General features: G+C 37.5%; 1 protein-coding gene across 7 annotated transcripts in view; it reads right to left on the bottom strand.

The window, feature by feature from the left end:
* The window catches only part of LOC108413716 (NACHT, LRR and PYD domains-containing protein 3-like), a 135,344-nt gene that overhangs the window by 66,869 nt on the left and 48,364 nt on the right, over window positions 1-20,111 (bottom strand). For 2 of the 7 annotated variants that reach the window (XM_037543563.1, XM_037543564.1), the window contains 3 exons: window positions 19,791-19,964; window positions 12,617-12,663; window positions 11,106-12,409 (listed from right to left, as the gene is read on the bottom strand). The exons of the other annotated variants lie outside the window; for them this stretch is intronic. In XM_037543563.1, the coding sequence (XP_037399460.1) occupies window positions 11,853-12,409; window positions 12,617-12,663; window positions 19,791-19,964 (778 nt within the window). In that variant the 3' untranslated portion in view covers window positions 11,106-11,852. Of the gene's footprint in view, window positions 1-11,105; window positions 12,410-12,616; window positions 12,664-19,790; window positions 19,965-20,111 lie in introns of those variants that run through there. 7 annotated transcript variants of the gene reach the window in all.

The raw sequence follows: 20,111 nt of genomic DNA, 5'->3' as shown, positions 1-20,111 counted from the left end.
AAGTATAAAAAGAAGTATGATGGATCCAAAAAGGAAGCAAAGGTGAGTTATGTCTTTTAAATATTTACAATTGAATACATTTAAGTATTTTAATTTGTAATGGTGTAAATTTTAGAATTATAATTCTAAAGAAGTTTAGTTGCTGAACAAATCAGCATGTCTTTTCAAATCAGCAAATCAGCAAGATTTTTATTCAGTAATTACGCTTATGTGCTCTGTAGACATACATGAATTTACAACAATGTGAGCTTACTATGATTTTAATGCTGAAAAGTACTTTGTTATTCCCCTTAGAACACTCACATTCAAAATATTTGGAAAGGTATGTGATTAATATATATATATATACACATCATTATATTAATTAATATTTTTTTTCTACTGCAAAAAATAGAATATCTTTCCATAGGATTTTACTACACAATGTATTTTTCATTCAACAGTGCAGAAAATTGAAAATATCTTTAGAAGACATTTCGAGACACTCAATTGCTTCAGTGTTCATCAAGACAGCATAAAGAATGTGAATCTCCACTGAAAGATCATGGCTTTTGGGCAAGGCTGTGCTCAGTACTAGGTGTAGCCAATACATCTACAAATAGATACCGACTGAGAAGATCACACTACAGCTACTGTAAGGTATGTTTGTAACACTATATTAATATGCTTATTAATTAATAATTTTAAAGTTAAAATGTGCAAAAAAAAGAAATTCTGCTAAGATATCAAACACAGCAAAAACTACAATATACATTATTAGCACTAGAACTGCATTAAACTTCAAAATGATGGTTTTATGTTATGTTTTTTCTTAGGATTCAGTTTCAGGAGAAACTGTGCATGAGGAGGAGGATGCACAAGAGGTGGAGGATGTGCAGGAGGAGGAAAATGTGCAGAAGGAAGATAATGTGCAGGAGGAGGATGATGTGCAGGAGGTGGATGATGTGCAGGAGGTGGATGATGTGCAGGAGGTTGACGACAAGCAGGAGGAGGATGATGTGTGGAAGGTCGAAGATACACACGAGGATGATGTGCAGGAGGAGGACGATGTGCAGGAGCAGGACGATGTGCAGGAGGAGGATGATGCACAAGAGGTGGAAGATGTTCAGGAGGAGGACGATGTGCAGGAAGAGGACGATGTGCAGGATGTGGAAGATGCACAAGAGGATGTGAGTGATGAGAGAAAGGAAGAATTTTTCATCAAGCGTCTTCCAGTACCACCATCATTCTTTTTAATTCCAAATTCAGCTTGGAGAGATCTTCGAAAAAACCAAAAGAGAAATCACTTCAAGGGACTGCAAAGGACAAATGTAATTGCAAAAGGCATTAGGTCCATTCACCCATATTGTAGTTTTGCATTTGTAGGCCATAGAGTCAAAGTCATTGGATCAAAAAGGAATGCACCCCTTTTTAAATGTTCAGGGTATTGCTCATTTAGTGACTGCCCAGTTGAAGTAGATGTTGTTGTGTACAGTGACGCACTACTCAAAGCACATGTGTTCTTTAGAGGTGAAATGGCGGTTCACAGCAAAACAGAGCTGAAAAGGCGACCGGTGAGAGCAGAAGACCAAATCAAAATGAGCCAGCAGCTTGCAAGCATGCTTCCAAGAGCTCTTTATCTACAAAACATGCAAAAATTAAACAATTCTGTAATTGAATCTGGTTGCAGAAATGAAGCTCCAACTCCTGGTGTTTTAAAGTCTATTTCCTGGAGACAAAGAAACAAACAGAGGAAACATCCTAGTGAAGTTTTGAGTCTGAAGAAAATGATAGAGGAAAAAACTGACTCACCTTGCGAAGTGCTTCAAAAAGTGTTCCTCCTTCCTAAAGGGGTAATGCTGTGGTCCAAGAGGAGCATTGACATTTTTCACAAACGGTCAAAAGAGGACATAGTGTACCTTGATGCAACAGGGAGCATTCTAAAAAAACCAAAACACAGCTCAGGACCATTCTATGTTTATGAGCTGGTAGTGAGAAACCCAAGGTTCTTCCCCTTTCCCTGTAGCAACATATGTGACCTGTGATCACACTACTGCATCAGTATTGTATTCTCTCTTTTCATTTCAAACTGATCATGCCAGACTTCATGGACATAGGAACACAAAACGAAGTACTTTAACATAGTAACCGGAAAAGGCACTGTAGAAGACTTCAGCCATCCCATTCTTCACCGCTGCCTGAGCCATGTAATGAAGAATGCAAAGACACTGTGCAAAAAACAGTTAGTAAATTGTTTTTATCAGTAATGATGAATGCAATTGATATATAGTGTGTATGTGATAAAATTTCAATGCTTTCCATTTCTCCCTTAGTGTACCCAGTCATTACAAGCTGGCCATGCATACATTTGGCCTCTTGACTTCTGCAAGCACATTGGCAGAACTGGATGAGATGCTCCTCAGCTGCACTGTACTCTTCTCCAGCCCATGCAGTTCCGAAAATGTCGAGAAACACTTCAAAAACCTACAAACAATGTTGACTGCTTTTGGAGTATCAACTGTGAATGACAGCAGCATTGTTGCTGAGGACTTTGAGGTACTGTCTAAATTGTGATTTAAAAAATCTCTGATTACCCTATTATACAGTTAGTAATATGTTATTATTATTATACTTTTTTAGGGCATCACATGTCAAACACCTTTCCAGAGACATTTCAACAATGTCATCAAGAGTGCACCCCTAGATCTACAAGGTCCCCCTAATGTCTACTATTCAGGAACTTTTCTTACGACCTTGGCTACTCACTTCTTGCCTCAGGCAGCACTGTGGACAAGTCTGATGCTGGGTAGGTTATATAATTAAACTACTCAAAGACAACTAGGCATAAAAATGACTGAAACACAACTAGCTTTATGATTTTTTCCATAGTTACAACCCCAATTCCAAAAAAGTTAGGATGCTGTATAAAATGTAAATAAATGTAAATAAAAACAGAATGCAATGATTTGCAAATCTCATAGCCAATATTTTATTCAAAATTGAACATAGGTCACATATCAGATGTTGAAAGTAACACATTTTACCATTTCATGGAAACATTAACTCATTTAGAACTTGATGACAGCAACAAATCTCAAGAAGTTGAGATGGGGCAACAAAAGTGGTAGCTGTATAGTGCAAAAAAGAAGTCAGATATCAGAACAATCCAGAATCATGAAGAAGTCATATTTCAGGACAACCTAGAAAAGCAGTCTTCTCTGGACCAAAGGTCATTTAAAATGGAGTGGAACTTTTTGCCTCAGTCCATTTTAAATGAGTGTTGTCCCAGAGAATACAGCGGTGTTTCTGCATCGTAATGACATATGACTTCTTCATACTTCAGCTTTAAGTAGCATTTGTGGATTACATGGCAAACTTAGTTCACTGACAATGATTTCTCACTAAAATGTTTTTTTTTATACCTAGTCATGGGAGTTAGTTGCAAATTGTTCATCCAGCTGTTTTTATTAGTACCACTTACTTTTTCAACCTTTTGTTGCCCTTGTTCCACTGAGATGTGCTGCTTCATGTTTTGAATGAAATGTTAAAATGTCTTTTTCAACATCTGTTATGTCTTACTGTATATGTTCTATTGTGAATAAAATACGGGTCTATGAATTTACATTTATTTACATTTTACGCAGCATTCCAACTTTGAACTGGGGTTGTAGTTAAACCATAATATTTACTGTTTATTCATAGTATTTATTTTTTTGAAATGTTCATATACTATTTACATGAATTGTGCTGAGATGTATCCTTCAAAAAATACTTAAGTAAATCTAAACGATATGAATCCTTTCTAGGTGACCTGGGAAGGCATGGTGAGGGGGTTGCTTATCAACAGTTTTCGAAAAGATTTTCAAAAATTTCGAAAAAGACAACCCAGGTGGAGAATACATTTTGTTTTTATATCGTTATATTTATTTCTTGAAATTGTATGATATAATGAAACGTGCTAATTTCTTTTCAGAATTTCACAAAAGACAATAAGACCCAAGGCATTATGGAAAAGAGCCAGTGGGATCTCAAAAGAATATGATTTCAGAGACGACGACTTACTAGACTTGATGACTTTGTCATGACATATCAGGACACACACATTGCCCTTTTAAGAGAATTTGCTGATGCACAGTGTGCAAGAAGAAAGGTTTGTTTTAAAAATTATATATTTAAATATGTTTAGTAAAATAATTAAAAAGTGGCTTATATATATTTTAATTATGGTGCTATTGTACATACAATATGAATTATACAATGTGCATTTAAATATTATACACTATTAACAAAAGGTTATTTAGTAGACGTTTCTTCAATATTTCAAGATTTATAAGAATAACATATACATTATTAAATTCTAAATAACATTATGATGAACTATTTGTCTTTATATTGTGATAAAATGATCTACATTTCTATTTATCATTCTGGACACATCTAACATTCCTCAACTTTTATTTACTATTGGGCTACTAATTATTTACTAATTGGGCTACTACACTGTTCTACACTAATTCTATGAATTATTCTGAAACCACAAAAACAAACATTTAATTAAAACCTTAAAGATGACACAATGTAATTTGTTGTTCGGCAAATTCTTTGCAGAGAGATATTGTATGTATTTTATAAGGAATGCCAATAATATATCTACAGCCATGTACACTCAAATCAAGTATCACTTACATGCAATATATTATTTTCTAGGAGCACCGAATTCAAACATAGAAGTGGAAACAAAGAAAAAGAAACAAGAGGGGAGTCTATGTCTGCCCTATAAGGAAGCCATTTCTTCTCAGATCAAAACAAATTTCAATGGTAACTGAATAGTTACATACATTTCTGATAATTGTATCTTTTATATCAGAATTTAAGGTAAAATGTTTTAGACTGCAATGAATGTTACCATAAAATAGTTTGTTCTGTTGTTCTGTTTTTCTCTACACATGTACAACAGTGAAGTGGACAAAAAGCAATACATTTGCAATGCTATAAAATGATTTATTAACTTAAAAATCATTCATTTGTATATTATTTTATATTTCTTATAAAGTCTAGTACCAGCAAGAGCGTTGGGTCTAAAACACCTGTGGCAGCTGATGACAGGATGGATCAGGACCACACTAAGAAGCAGCCAGATACAGTACAGGTGCATTTTGTATAGATATCATACTGTATCTGTTTGACAATGGGTGTTTGTTTTCAGCAGATGTACCCTCATTGAATGATATCAATAGTCTGATAGAATATACCACATACTCTGTACTGTATTATAATGATTTATTATTTCATTCCATTGATTCTTCTATTGATCTGTTTGACCATGTTATTTCTTAATTTTCAAACAGAAAACTATACCCACAGTGACTACTGCATATGCCTCACCTATAGCTGACACCCAGAAAACAGCATCAAAGATGGTATAGACACCAGATTCTAACAATATAAAATTGCTTCTCCTGAGATCTGTTTTTTGTTTAATAATTATCAAACCATCTGGGCATTTAATCTTCATTTAAACAATACTGAGAGAAGGAGGTAATATAACTAAACACAATTTTTAGGCATTTTTAAAAATTAAATTGTGAAATGAAATTCATAGAAACGCAATTTTCTTACGATAAAAACGTTGACACCCCACATTTATTACTATTTACCATGTGCAAAGCTAGAATTAGAGTTGTTTTTGGAGGACTCCTTTAAACCTCAAACATTTCATTTGGTTTGTGCTGTATTGTTGAGGTGAGAGGGATCACCATGATCACCAGATCCAAAGAGCTCTCAGTGGCTTTCAGACAAAAGGCTGTAGATGCAGGTGAGTCTGGGTAGGGATTTTAAAATATCTCAGAACAATTAGAAATTAGCCATTAAATCCATTATTCCTCTTGGAGAACACACAAACTCCTCACAGACAGTGACCAAAGCGGAGATCAAACAGACCAAACACATTAGATCTTCGTGGGAAGTGTTCAAAGATGAAACCATTGCTGTAAAAACAGAAATCATTCATGCAACTTGCAGTCTATGAACTTGCCAGGATGTCCTGAAACAGCTGATTTTTAAATTGTTCTGATATATTTTGAAACTTTTTCCCAGACTCATCTACATATGCAGCTGATGTGCTGCACCTGATTCGAATTTTAGACATTTTATATAGTAATAAAAGTGGAGGGATCCTAACTTTTGCCTGGCAAGAAAATTGCAATTTTATTAATTACATTTGACCAATTATTTAAAAGATAATTCTTTAGTTTATTTCTTCAGTGTTTAGTCTTATAAAATTCCTTTCTTGAAATATTGTTAAAAAGACCATCAAATTTTAATATGTTTAAATAATCTCATTGTTAAAAAAGTAGATGCACCCAGAAGGAAGTTTGGGATTGCAATGCTTCTTGGAAGGACGATAAAGGTTACCAGGAAACATAAATGATTATTTGACTGATATGGGCAATATTTATTTAGTTGTAGAGGTTCCTAATGGTGTCAAAGTGCCTTTAATAAGGGCAAAGTACTTTTGTAGGTGTAGCTCAATAAATATTGCCCATATCAGCCAAAATTTTTAATCATGGTAACCTTCGTAACATGTATCTGCCTTCCCAATAGCACTGCAATGCCCTACTCCCTTTTGGGTGCAGTTAGTTTTTTGACAGTGAGTGTATGTTCAAAAACACGGGTTTATTTTTTCACACATGTAAGTAAGTGAATGGAAGAAATAACTAATAAGTAAAGCTTTAACTATATTACCTGATGCTATGTGACTATATAATCTATAGATTATCTATAATATATATCCACAGAGAAATCCAGTGACATTCATGACATCTACACCATCCACATCTTCTGAACCACCCACTTCTAAATGTGTTCTGAGAAAGAAAACCAATACAAATGAAAGAAAGGTCTCAGTTCCTGTTCAGGTATTTATGTGATACTAGAAATGAATTACATGAGTGATTCTAATAATGATATTTAATAAATGATTCTGGCTTAATCAGTAAGTAACAGAAAATGTTTATGATGTGCAGTATTGAACTGAATATGTAAACAAGTATACAATTTATGATAAACCAAACTGTAATGTTAAGCTTAAATGTGTAATTCATCAGCTACAACAGTATTTAGCCTAAATGTAAAATTATTAAGGGCATGCACTGTGGAAGTGAATTCATTACTTTTCAGTGGCTGATATGAAAGAAAACCATGGGCCAATCTGGGGAATTTATTCACCGAAAGGAATCATTCCAACAGCCAGACTGTCAAGACCAGTAGTTATTCACCATGATCAGCTCATTAACATTCTGGACCCACACACATGGCTAAGCAGTGATGAGATGGATTTAGCTTGCTATTACATGGCACAGAAATACTGTGACACTGATGGTTTCCAGTCACGTCTGCTGTTTTCAGCACTTCGTCGTGGAGGCATTGTTGGGACACCAGTGAAGCCATTTGTACAGTTATTAAACATTAATGACAATCACTGGATTACTGCAAGTAACATTTTCTGTGGGCCAAATGAGGTGTGCATTTATGACAGCTTGAATGTAACGATTAATGCGACCACACAGAAAATGCTTTCTTGGATGCTTCGACCAGTGTCACCCTATTTTGTTATCAGAAAAGCTGCCGTGCAGATTCAAAGATCTGGAAGTAACTGTGGAGTTCTTGCACTGGCATTTGCAGCGGTTTTGTGTGAACGAATCAGACCAGAAGAGTGTGAGTTTGAGGAGAAAGAACTAAGGCAAAAACTCTACAGAGCTTTTGTAGAGAAAAGACCTCCAGCCTTTCCATACAAAATAACACAGCCAAAGCCTGAGAGAGACACAGTGCAGGTTGAAATTTACTGTGTCTGCAGAACCTCACACAATAATGAGGTGATGGTCCAGTGCAGCAAGTGTGACTCTTGGTACCACCCAAACTGTGTACCTGTACCCAGCAGCGCCTTGGACACCACAACAGAGGAGTGGCACTGTCAAAACTGCACAAGTTAAAGCACTGTGAATAGAAAGGGTTGCAAAATATCAAGTTGACAGGACAAAGAAAAAAAATGTTTGCTGAAGAAAATGTCCTGAAGTGTGTATATATGTGTGTACTTAAATATGTTGATGGTTGTGATGGAAGTGGTGATTCTGGTGGTGGGGTGGAGTTAAGTTTGGCAATGAGCAGTAATAAAATCTAAATATAAGAAGTCCTCAAATTGTGGCCTATATATTCAAATCAACACTTTTCACAAGTTTGCCATCCCATTACTCCAAATAACATGGTTACATGAGAGTGTTCTTCTGAAATTTATTGGTTTAAGTTGATAACAATTTGATTTGTGTATTTTATAGAGCTACAAATAGTGTATAAAATAAACCGAATCGTCATGTAACAGGAATTCCCCATCCTGTTATTCCAAAATGCTACAGTAAAAACACTTGGAAATCACAGATATGGTACATCAGGAAGTGCTGTTGAAGAATATCATGGAGTGACATGATAACAATTTGATTTGCTTATTTTATAGGACCTCTAATTGTGATTAATTCATAACCGAATAGACACTTTTTACAAGTTTGCCATCCCATTATTCCAAATTTCTACTGTAATATCACTTGGTCCACATACCATGAATACAAGAAAGAGTGTTCTTTAAGTATATACTTGTCTGATATGATAACACTCTGATTTGTCTGTTTTATAGGACTTCAGATTGTGGTCTGTATTGAATATCTGTACTGAAAGCGCGAGCTGCTACCGTAAAATGCAGTTTAGACGCGCACTAGAACCTTTCGCACAGATAGCGCGACCGAGCTTTTCCTAAGTGCAGATGGCGTGACCGCGGTCGTTAAGCGTCGCTTTCCTCACCAACGTTTAAAAATAAAACCGCCATCGTGTTCGGGAGCTTTCTGCCGCCCGTTTTCCCGCTATATAAACCCCATGTGGACGCAGCCTCGGTGATGAGGGACAGTCCTCTGGACATTCAGTGTGGCCTGTCCGCGCTGACGTTTGATGTACCTCACATGAAAACGTCCATCTTTTAATTTCGCTTAAAGCAGTGAGGTGGAAGTCCAGCGCCAATAAGACGATGACCAGGACTAACTAATCTTCCTTAAACGGGCTCGTCCTCCACCCAGTGAGACGGACACGTTTAAGACCGAACACAACAGAAAAGAGCGAACATGAAACATCTGAACTTCATTTACAGGACTGATGGACAACCTGCTGCTGCTGCCATATTTCTTTATTAGTGTTTATATTGCTATGAAAAATATTGATATTATTATTAATATTATTAGTAGTTTGTGTTATTATTGTTAGTTACATTAGTAATATTAATTTTCATCATGTGATTTTTATAACGCACGCGACTGGTGTGGGAGTCTCCTGGGCTGCTAAATCGGCACCATAAATGCTAGAAAAGTTACGCCGCGTAAAACAGAAAAACTCCGTCAGAATTAAATCATTCTCAGTAGTTTATGGGTTACAGGTCCGGGTCCGGACAGGGCAACGTCTGGGTCCAGACCCGGACCGCGGTCCGCCTGTTAGGGACCTCTGCTCTACAGCCTTTACAGCCGAGTCCCAGGGTCGACCTTCACAGCGGCTGAGGCGGAGCACTTTTTAGACGCTCCCTTAAACAGTGACGCCTCAGTGTTTCTCTGTTCGGAGCTTTTATGGCCAGTAAATTTCACTGAAGGACACTTTAGAAATATTTCTGTTTGTAGTTTGAGCGATAAAATGTGGATCTGATCGTTTTTCCGCGGTGATTTACTGAGAAATCGAAGAGAGAGAGTCGAATATCCAGTGAAAGTCCACCAAAAACCCAACTTTACAGCTCTCGTTTAGCTCCAACAGCCCTGCAGCTCCAGCAGCTCCAACACAGCCACAACGCTGACGGCTCAGCGCTCCTCACAGCAGATACACACTGACCTCTCACTACAACTGCGGACCGAACCGGACCACACTCAGCACTGAGACCCGCTCAGAGTCAGGGAGGGGCTGTGGGTCAGCTGGGGGGCGGAGAGCTGAGCTGCAGGGCTGTTTGAGTTTGTCTATGTAAATATATGTTAATTAGCACTGGGCCGGTTCACAGCCATGAAAGGGCCGCATCTCAGCCACCTTTAAACCAGCAGGGCCACAAATGACCCACAACTCAACCACATGTAAAACATCTGGGCTGGTACCGGATCCGAATTCACTGATGCCCCTCCCTCCCAATGCCGTTAATTAACTTAGCCCTGTGATTAATGATCATCACTTAATCATGTTTTCCATCAATATATTAATACAACAAACATTTAAATGTCTCACTTTACTTTAATAATAATTTCAATATTAAACATCCATATAAAATGAAACACTTCACCAATAAACATGAATGAGACGTCAGGGTCTCAGTGCCTGAACACAAAGCAATGCAGTGCTGAACAAAATGATACATTGGATTTACTCCATTCAGTAGTGGACATTGGTTCCACACATATTGTTTGGTTTGGCAGCAACTTACACAATTGTGTTAAATGAAGAAACTATTTATGTTCATTCATCACTTGTTCTTTGTGTTGATTTAACAATTCAGTTAAAATCAAGACAAGCTATTTGTGTTTAATCAACACAAGTACTGAGCACTGAAGCTACTGAAATTTGATTTAATAAATTAAATTAGATTATTTTATTCCAAGACAATGTAGTCCACCCCCACATTATTTAACCTCAACTATATCAATATTACAATATTGGTCAAACACTGTTGGAGATGGAGCTGCCGGGCAGAAGGAGAAGAGCTAGACCTCAGAGAAGGTTTATGGATGTAGTGAAGGTGGACATGGAGATGGTTGGTGTAAAAGTAGAGGAGGCAGTAGAGAGGGCAAGATGGAGGCAGATGATCCGCTGTGGCGACCCCTAAAGGGAGCAGCCGAAAGAAGAAGAAATCAATATTACAATATTGAGCATTTTAAATATTTCCATATCAATATTTCAAAATGGTAACATTTAAATTCCATCAATTTAAAAACGGTTAATTTATAAATTGAATATAAAGACGATTAAAAACCCAAATTTCAGAAAGTTTCGTCTTGTTTAATACCTTAAACTTTTTTTGATCAGTCCTAATATCTAATTCTTTCATTGAAGACAAGAAGCAGTTTTGTTATAAAGCTTTTATTCCAGAAACAGAACAGCAGGTGTCCCCATTCTAAACGTAGCTACACAGTCGAGGTTTGAGCCGCAGCGGTTGTGGTGAAATTCGTGTTGCTGTGTCTCCGCGTTTTAAACTCATTGAGCGGCTGGGCGTCGTTTTCTGAGCGGCTTGTTTTGTGCGGCGTCTCTGTTTGTAACCCGCATTTCTTGCGGTTCACATGGTTTAACACTTAAAACCTTCTGGCAAACGAAGAGTTAATCCTGCTGAGCGCTGCGTTGTCAGTAGCAACCAATCATAGCGGAGAGTCGGGCTTTGTCCCGCCCCGCGGCTGCTGAGGGGGCGTGGCTAGTACAGCTCCACACGGCAGACAAGCGGAACAGAAGAAAACAACAAAATAAAGAATGAAATAAAATAAATGATCTCAGTTTGTGGGGAAGTGAGTGAAGCTGAAGGTCCCAACATTCATGAAATCAGAGAAACAGTCAAACACAACTTCTTACTGATGAACCAAAACTTCTGAAACAGTGTTTTACAGATTATTCCATCAACACATGAAGCGGTTTAATCCCCAGTAGAAGAGAATATTTTCATGCAGCTTCATTTAATCTCTGTAATTTCAGCAGAAAGTGGACAGAAAGTCGATGTAGCTACAAATAATGAAACATGGAGAACAACAAAATCTCCAGGCAGTGACTGTGAAATATCTCAGTACGTGAGTGTCGGTCCTACAAACTCCAGCTCACATCTATATTCATCTCACACGCACTGAGGAGCCAGAACTATAAAGTCCAAATCCAGCGTAAAGCGGTTCAGTGAAGGAGCAGCTGAAAGTGTGTAAGAGGGTCAGTCTGTGTGTTTCCGTGGAGACGCTGTAGAAGGACAGAGAGCCGGCCGGACAGTCCAGATACACTCCTACTCTGTTAGACTGAGAGGAGGGAGCAGAGACAGCAGTGCTGATCTCATTGTGACGGACAGAGAAACTGTTATTAGAGCAGATCAGAATCCAGGACTTCTCATTCAGTCCAAACACACAGTCACTGTCTCCTATAGAGAAGCCATTCTTACTGACTCCTTTCCTCCTGATTCCTTTATAAGTCACTGCTATATTAACACGTCCGCTCCACTGAGCCTCCCAGTAACAGCGTCCAGTCAGACTCTCTCTACACAGAACCTGAGGCCAGTAATCAAATCTCTCTGGATGATCAGGATACGACTGTCTCCTCGACACATTCACCACCTTTCTGTTCTCCTCACTCAGAGAGAGATGAGTGTGTGCTGTGTTTGGGTCCAGAGTGACATCACAGGAATCTGAACACAGGAAGAGACGTTAACACAGAGAGAGTGGGTGTGTGCGTGCGCGCGCGTGCGTGTGTGTGTGTGTGCGCGCGCGTGTATGTGTGTGTGCGCGTGTCTGTCTGTCTGTCTGTGTGTGCACGTGAGAGAGAGATGGTCTGTGTGTGTGTGTGTGTGTGTGTGTGTGTGTGTGTGTGTGTGTGTGTGTGTTTGTGAACTTACATTTCTTTAGTCCTGGTTTCATCCAGACCTCCCCCCCATAATCCACCCTGAGAGAGAGAGAGAGAGAGAGAGAGAGAGAGAGAGAGAGAGAGAGAGAGAGAGAGAGTTAGCGTGTTAGCTCGTGCTAGCGGTTTAAGCCGTAACGTTAGGTCGTCGTTAGCGGATCAGTCGCGTCTCGCGCTTTAGCTCGTGGTTGTCTCTTGTTTTGGTTTAAACTGTAAGATTAGGTCAGGGTGTGTTAACATCTGGCTAGCAAGGCAGTTTGGATTTAGTGTGTTAGTTTGTGGCAGACATGTGAGCAGTGACGTCACGGCTGGTGTGTTAGTCCACTGGTTTAATTTACTGGTAGCCATGTTAGACTTGTTTGGCTATACTGTCCCACCTAGACCCCATTGAGACCATCAGGCCCCATGAAAATACACATTAGATTTACTTTGTGTGGTGAATAATCTTGAATAAGCTATTCTGGAATATGAACTCCTCCTGAAAACAGACGTTATTTTGGGATTTTGAGTGGAGATTTTACATTAAGAGGATAAAACAGTCCATGACTAGGCTTAGTTCCTGTCTAGGAAACCAACCTCATACGTCGGCTTTGTTAAACTGATCATCACTACAATAAAGCTAATTTCCACTCATCTCTATGGGACTGTTACAGTGTATATATAATGGTGTATATAACGAATCTTCACTTTCACACACAGAGTTCAATGTTACTTTGGGCAGCTGTAGTTTATAAACTGGCGTTTAAAGCATGTCAGATATTTTACTTTGTATTTTTCAGTTTTTCAGTGAATCTTTTGATGCTGGTATTTAAACCTAAAGCCTGTGTCTTAATACTGTTGTAGAAACCTGTTAGTTGTCTGTCAGGCTGGGTGTTGGACACAGTTCTGCTTTTCTACAGTGCATTAAAGGAGAGTTCCACTGTTAAATAGTTCTGGTGTAGATAAAGTAACTCAGACTGGTTTGGTGTGAAATGATCTGTTCTGGAGAAACTTGGCAAGTCAGTTATTCACAGTGGTGGTGATGGGAACCAGACATCCACCTTTAAAAGCTCCTTCACAGAAAGTTTTTGTATGAAGTGGTTATGAATTCACTGCCTGATGTCTGATGCGCTGTTTTCTGAGTTTTGAGAAGGTCTTGGCCTAAAACATAATTTTAATGGATTAAAATATCAATGGATAAAACATCATTTCAGATTATCCACTATTTCACCATCATTGTGATGCTGCAGGACAAACGCAGTAAATGGAGGCGGAACAGATTCACTAGATTATTAAAAACTGCTTCTATTCCTGCAGGAGATTTTATGGTGGGAATACAGTTGTTTTTTATTTTATTGCTGGCAGAAGACGTATGTTTTTATTTTAAGCTGTGTTTGTGTGTTAGTAGCCCTTTTACTGGTTTTTCTATTGCCTATTGCAGAATTTCAGTTAGCAGGACCACCAACATGACAGTGTCTCATACTGTCTTTCAGACTAACTCAGCACCAATTAACAGTGGTTACTATTGATCAATAAACACAGAAATAAACATCTTTCTACCATTATTTGTTCACTTTCAGTCAGTTGACAGTTGATTAGGACCACCTACCCTGGTGCACTGTGGGTTATAATGACAGACTACAGTGTTGCTGCACTATTTACCTTTACTCCTGTCTTTAGTGGTAAGAGACCATCATAGCATATTTACACTGTGACTGACCCTGGTCTGATGCAGATAGACCACATGGCCAAAAGTATGTGGACGCCTGAACATCACATCTATGAGTCATTCCAAAACCATCAATATATACACGTCTTATACGTAGTGCTGATGATGGGAAATTACTAATAAATCTGAATGAATTTATTCTTTGGTACTTTTGAAATCGGTGTTTTGAACAACATAAAGCCTATTATGTTACAGCTACCTGTATAGTATAATTATATCATAATAAAACTTTCAGAACTTTTTTGTAAACATATAATGTTCAACGATTTTGCCATGTCATAATTTCTGTTCGTTCCCAAAGTACTTTCACTTCTGAGCAAAGCTTCGGTTTGTGCTTTGGTGTCTAGTTTATAATATTTCAGTCAACACTGTTATTATATGATAAGTAATTCCAAAGTTTTGACTGGCAGTTGGGAAACATACTCATGTAATACTTTTCTATAAAAGGGCTTTTAGAGGCATTTTAATCTTCAGATATTATTCTGTGGCCTTCAAAGCAGCATCTGAGAGTGAAATATACTTTTTTACATGATAATGAAAAAAACTGACCATTGATAAGTGTTTTGGGCTTTAAGTGTGTTTGGTGTTCATGTGTGATTTAGACAGTTTTAGCTCTGTACATGTTTGTGTGGTTTAGATAATAATACAATAATCATTTTCATGTATTTATATGCAAATGATTATTGACCAAACACAACATTTGGTCATGGCTACTACTCAGAAATTACAAAATGGCTACATATACTATACTAATAGATCATCATAGCATATTTACACTGTGACCGTGATACAGATAGACCACATGGCCATAAGTATGTGGACGCCTGAACATCACATGAGTCATTCCAAAACCATTAACATTCACACGAAATGACTGACATTGCGTATTTGTCATCCCTGCTTGTGGCATTTGTGTGTGTGTGTGTTGTGTGTTGTGTGTGTGTGTGGGGGGGGGGGGGGGGGGGTGTTATGACTGGTTGAACTCATTTCTTTGGACGCTGCTTCCTCTTACAGTTACATTTGAGTTCTGCACAGCACAAATGAGCTCACAGGCGTCACCAGCTTTGTGTGCAGTTTATAGTGTCAAATCGTACCAGCATACTGTGATGTTAAAATCTGTACCTGCTGCACAAAATACATACAGGTCGTTAGAGTCTGCACTCTGCAGCCCACCCTCTCACTCCCCCTAGTGATGCAGGACACTGCAGTTTAACCAGGTCAGTGCCGAAGCCAGAAGTAAGACATTAAAATGATACAGCTGAGATTAAACCATCCAAAATGCAGCACTTTTTCAGGTAGTTATTTACCATTATAACATAACATTAAGTAGATTATATCAGGCTGTGATAAATGAGTTTAAATGAAATACTGATGGACTAAAGATGATTAGTGTATGGTATATATGGTATAGTGTATATTTTAATAAGCTAGGATGCTGTTCCAACTTCCAGGACTAAAAGAAAGTAGAATAATGAACAAAATTAAATCTTCTGTTACAAATATTCATAATATTTTGTTTCACATTCAAAGAAAAACATAAAAATGAGCAAAAATGGGTACAAAAAACTTAAATAACAGGCAGCCATACTTAGCATTAGCAGGACACGACACTGGATGTGATTTAGATGGAATCTAGTCTACATCATTAAACAGACGATGTTTATCAGTGAGGAGCCCTCAGGGGCATCTAGGATTTCTGTGAAGTAAATAAATATGTATCTGTATTTTTTGGGTCTTTTAAATTTAATGCAATCCATATGCTTGTATGTAAACAACATAAGCATAAGTAATAATTAATTTATTTCATTTTTAAAGTCTTTGTTTAGAAAAAGTGGAAGAATCTCGAAAAGCTTCATGAAATCCAGTCAGACTTTTTTTCTCTGTGGTATTCAGGCAGATACAGACAAGCTAGGTCTTCCAGTGATTAGGCTTTCAGAAGATGAACTGAAGGTGAATGTTCATGTGAATTGTTGTTAGCTTTGTGCTAGCATGCTACTAGAATCACATAGGGGTGCTATCAGAAATTAGCATTATTATCCTCAGTTTGATCAAGTTTTGACATTTATGGCCCAAACTGAAGCCTCTAATAGTCGCAGTTCACCACTGAATTTAAAAGTTTATAGATCTTATTATCAGTTGGCGTTCCTCATGTAACTGATGCAGCAGTGATCCAGAAAATACCTGAATAATGCAGAATGTAGGAGGTTCATGAACAGCTTGGTTTTCTGTAGAATGAGTTGGAGGCTGAAGGAGACCTGTGACTACAGTTTGTGCTACAGTGGAACTCGATAAGAGGAGGTGGCTGTTCTGATATATTAAATCAGAAAATTAAAGTAACTCATGCAGCACAAACCCAGTCTTTTACACACACCTCCATCAACATGCCCTCTCTGTCAAACAACTAGCTTTAAAGGGGAATTCAGTCGGAGTGGTTTGATGTGGTGATGGGAACCAGGAGTTTACAATGTCAACAACGCAAACATCGTCAGTATATTCACAGTTTAAAATGTCCAGTTCACCTACACGTCTTCATAATGTTTATAAGGAATCCTGATAGGTCTAAAAAAGGTCTGTTTACCTTACAACATAGAGTATAATTCTCTCCACTAAAACAGATTTATAAAGACACTTTCTAGGCCAAAATCTTCTCACAACGTTTGTAAAACAATCTTCCAGGCATCAGGCAACATATTCCTAACTACTTCATGTGTAATAGCATTTTGTGAAATAGCTTTCAGAGACATTAAACGTTTTGGATGTCTGGTTCCCATCAACACAGCTGTGAATAATTCACTCACAGTACATTTCTCTAGAATGGAGCATTTTACACCAAACCACTCTGAAAGACTTCGTTTACATCTCAAACATTTAATTATTTACAATTTTGCATTTTTGACTCTGAGACTTTGACTGTTAAGTCTTATTTATGTAAATCTCACTATTTACTAAGCCTTACAGTAATTTCAGAGATTTTAAAAACTAAAATAAACAAGCAAAATGCCCAGATGAAGTTTTTTGATGACCCACTCATCCAAGAACAAGTTTATGATCACAATGTATTGCCACACTGCATGCAGCGTGTCATGAAATCAGGTTAATTAAATGATAAACTAACTAAATTTACTGGAAAATAAACACATCAGATCTGCTCACTCTTTTACTGAGCCTTATTTTGTTTTCCTGTTTTATCATTTTTTTATGTTCTTCTTGTGTCTTAATATTTTCTCCTAATTCCCTCAGTCAGTTTTAATCACACTGCTGACTGTTTTGTCTTCTACAGATTTTTCTCTCTGCAAGTCACATTTCAGTTTGGTTAAGCATTAAATCTCTTTAGTTGAGTCAAATCACTTCTGCTCCAAGCAACAGCAGCAACATTGGTCTGTTATTCTTGTGTGTTACAGCGTTGGAAGAGCCACATATCTTAACAGAAGTGAAAGGAAGAAGCGCTGATTTAAACAAATCTGATTGGACGACTCTGCATGTAGCACGAGCTACTGACAGAAAGATCCCAAGCTTCTCAAGCTGTTTACAGTTGTCTAACGTAAAGCCACTGTCTGCTCCAGGTACAGTATGCCAGTGATTTTTGTAATATGAGCTGGCTTGTTCTGTCAGTGACAGTGTGGGTTCAGTTTTCTGTCATTTGTTTTGAGGTGTGGGAGAATCATACACTGATATCATTTAGCTATTCACACTAAGCTGATGTGGAGAAATGAATCTGTTAATTTAGGAAGCAACCATGTCCAGCTAGTAGTGAGAAAAACATAAACATATAAACTCTAATAAATTCACACCATGTAAAAGTCACAGAAATCACTGATATTTATGATACAGGGAGCTGCCATATAGAGCCAGCTGGTAACAACAGTACAAGCCACATTGTTTGGAAATAAAGCAAGTTTTAGTGATTGTTTTTAGTCAGACTGGCTAAAGGAACCCTTCTACAATTCATCTGGATCAGATGGACCAGTTATGTATCTTATGCTCACTCTGTAGTGTATACTAATGAAGCCATGAAGGGTAAGTTAAAATGAAAGTGTGTTCCTGAGTTCCTGAAGTTTCACTTCATATATTCATTCTTCCTGTAAAACATTTCAAAAACAGGTAAAACTATTTTTAGCATCACTTGTATAACTTATTTTTTCCCCACTACTGTATGACAAAAAATTGGCTAACACTTGGGATGTTAGCAAATTAGCTAATTTTTTTTTCACCCGGTCCCCAAATGCTCAGGAAAAAACAGCTGCCCCAACTGGTTAAAGCTGGTGTGACATGCTAAGAGTTATTTATTTTTATTTTTTTTGTGAATGAGAAATGGACTCAGGAAAGTAATGTATTATTATTATTATTATTATTATTATTATTAATAATAATTTTTATCCTGGCCTTCTGGGCTTCTGTAGTATTCACACACTACAAGAAACTCAGAAGAAAAAAAGCTTAGGCGCCACAAAACATCTACCTGTGTAGAAAATCTGTTTCCCACATCATACAGAGCTTCCTTATAATGCAGCCAGTACAGAGTGATGCGTTCAAACTCTACTATACTAATCAATGTAGCCTTTTATATTGTGCAGGAATAGCAAAAGACACAGCAAACACAACGTTTAGTTTCACCCTGTTTTTTGTTGGCTGCTGCATTAAAAACGTACAAAAATGAGTGAATTTAGAGGGTCATGGTGATTGGCTGGTGCAATAATAAAGCATTTTTCAAAAATCCAGTTTGAAGTAATGCAGTGATGCATAGTAAAACCACACTTTATACAGAAGTGTAGAAGCAGTGTGGCATTATTATGTTTGTATTACTGCGTTTTTGTTTTATCCACTTTAGTACTGCAATATCAATTAATTAAGATGAACAGAGTACAACTACAATAATCCTGGAGTGTTAAAATCTGCAGTATATATGTATTATTGCAGTTTTTTTAATAATTGATTACAAACACAGTAAAATTGACAGTACAATTGTAGTTTTACTGGAATATTAAAAACAGCAGTAGGGACTGCAGAATGCAGGAGGGTCCTACTGGATACTAATGCACATTTTAATACTGCAGTAGTGAATTTGTTTTATTTGTGTAGTAAATGAAGTAAAATGGATGTACTTACTATTTAAAAAACTGCAGTACATTATCCAGTAACACAACTTTTAGTACTGCGTCCATTTTACTACACCTGCATTTAATACAGCACAATAACTGCTGTTGTACTCTTACTAAAATACTACAGTCCTGATTTTACAGTATTGGGAAATTTCTTCTTTTTCTTTTCAGATTATATAAGTATTGCAGCTTGCAAGCTTTTCAAGAGTTTTTAAAACCTGCTGTATGTCCCTCCTATCCAAGGATGTTGCTGCATGTTAATAATAATAATAATAATAATAATAATAATAATAATAATAATAATATTATATTACTCCAAGACACACGCACACACACACGCACACGCACACAGAAAGCTGTACCTGAGAGTCTCCAGTCTACAGTGTGGATCCTCCCGTCTAGCAGAGAGCAGCTTCACTCCTGTATCTCCTGGGTGGTTGTAGGTCAGATCCAGTTCTTTCAGGTGTGAGGGGTTTGAACTCAGAGAAGAAGCCAGAGCAGAACAGCCTTCCTCCGCAATCATACAACCAGATAACCTGCAGAGAGGAGGGGAAAAGAGAGAGACAGGTGAAGTGTGAACTGTGGCATTTAAAGTCATATGTAAAAGTTTGGGCGTCCCTGGTGAAATTACACACCTTGATATTCTAAGTGAAAATAAGCAAACATCCTCTAAAGCAAATACA

The sequence above is a fragment of the Pygocentrus nattereri genome, chromosome 12 (genome assembly GCF_015220715.1).
Source record: "Pygocentrus nattereri isolate fPygNat1 chromosome 12, fPygNat1.pri, whole genome shotgun sequence".
Lineage (NCBI taxonomy): Eukaryota > Metazoa > Chordata > Actinopteri > Characiformes > Serrasalmidae > Pygocentrus > Pygocentrus nattereri.
Note: the sequence above shows the minus strand (reverse complement) of the source record. Positions and strands in the feature narration are given on the sequence as shown.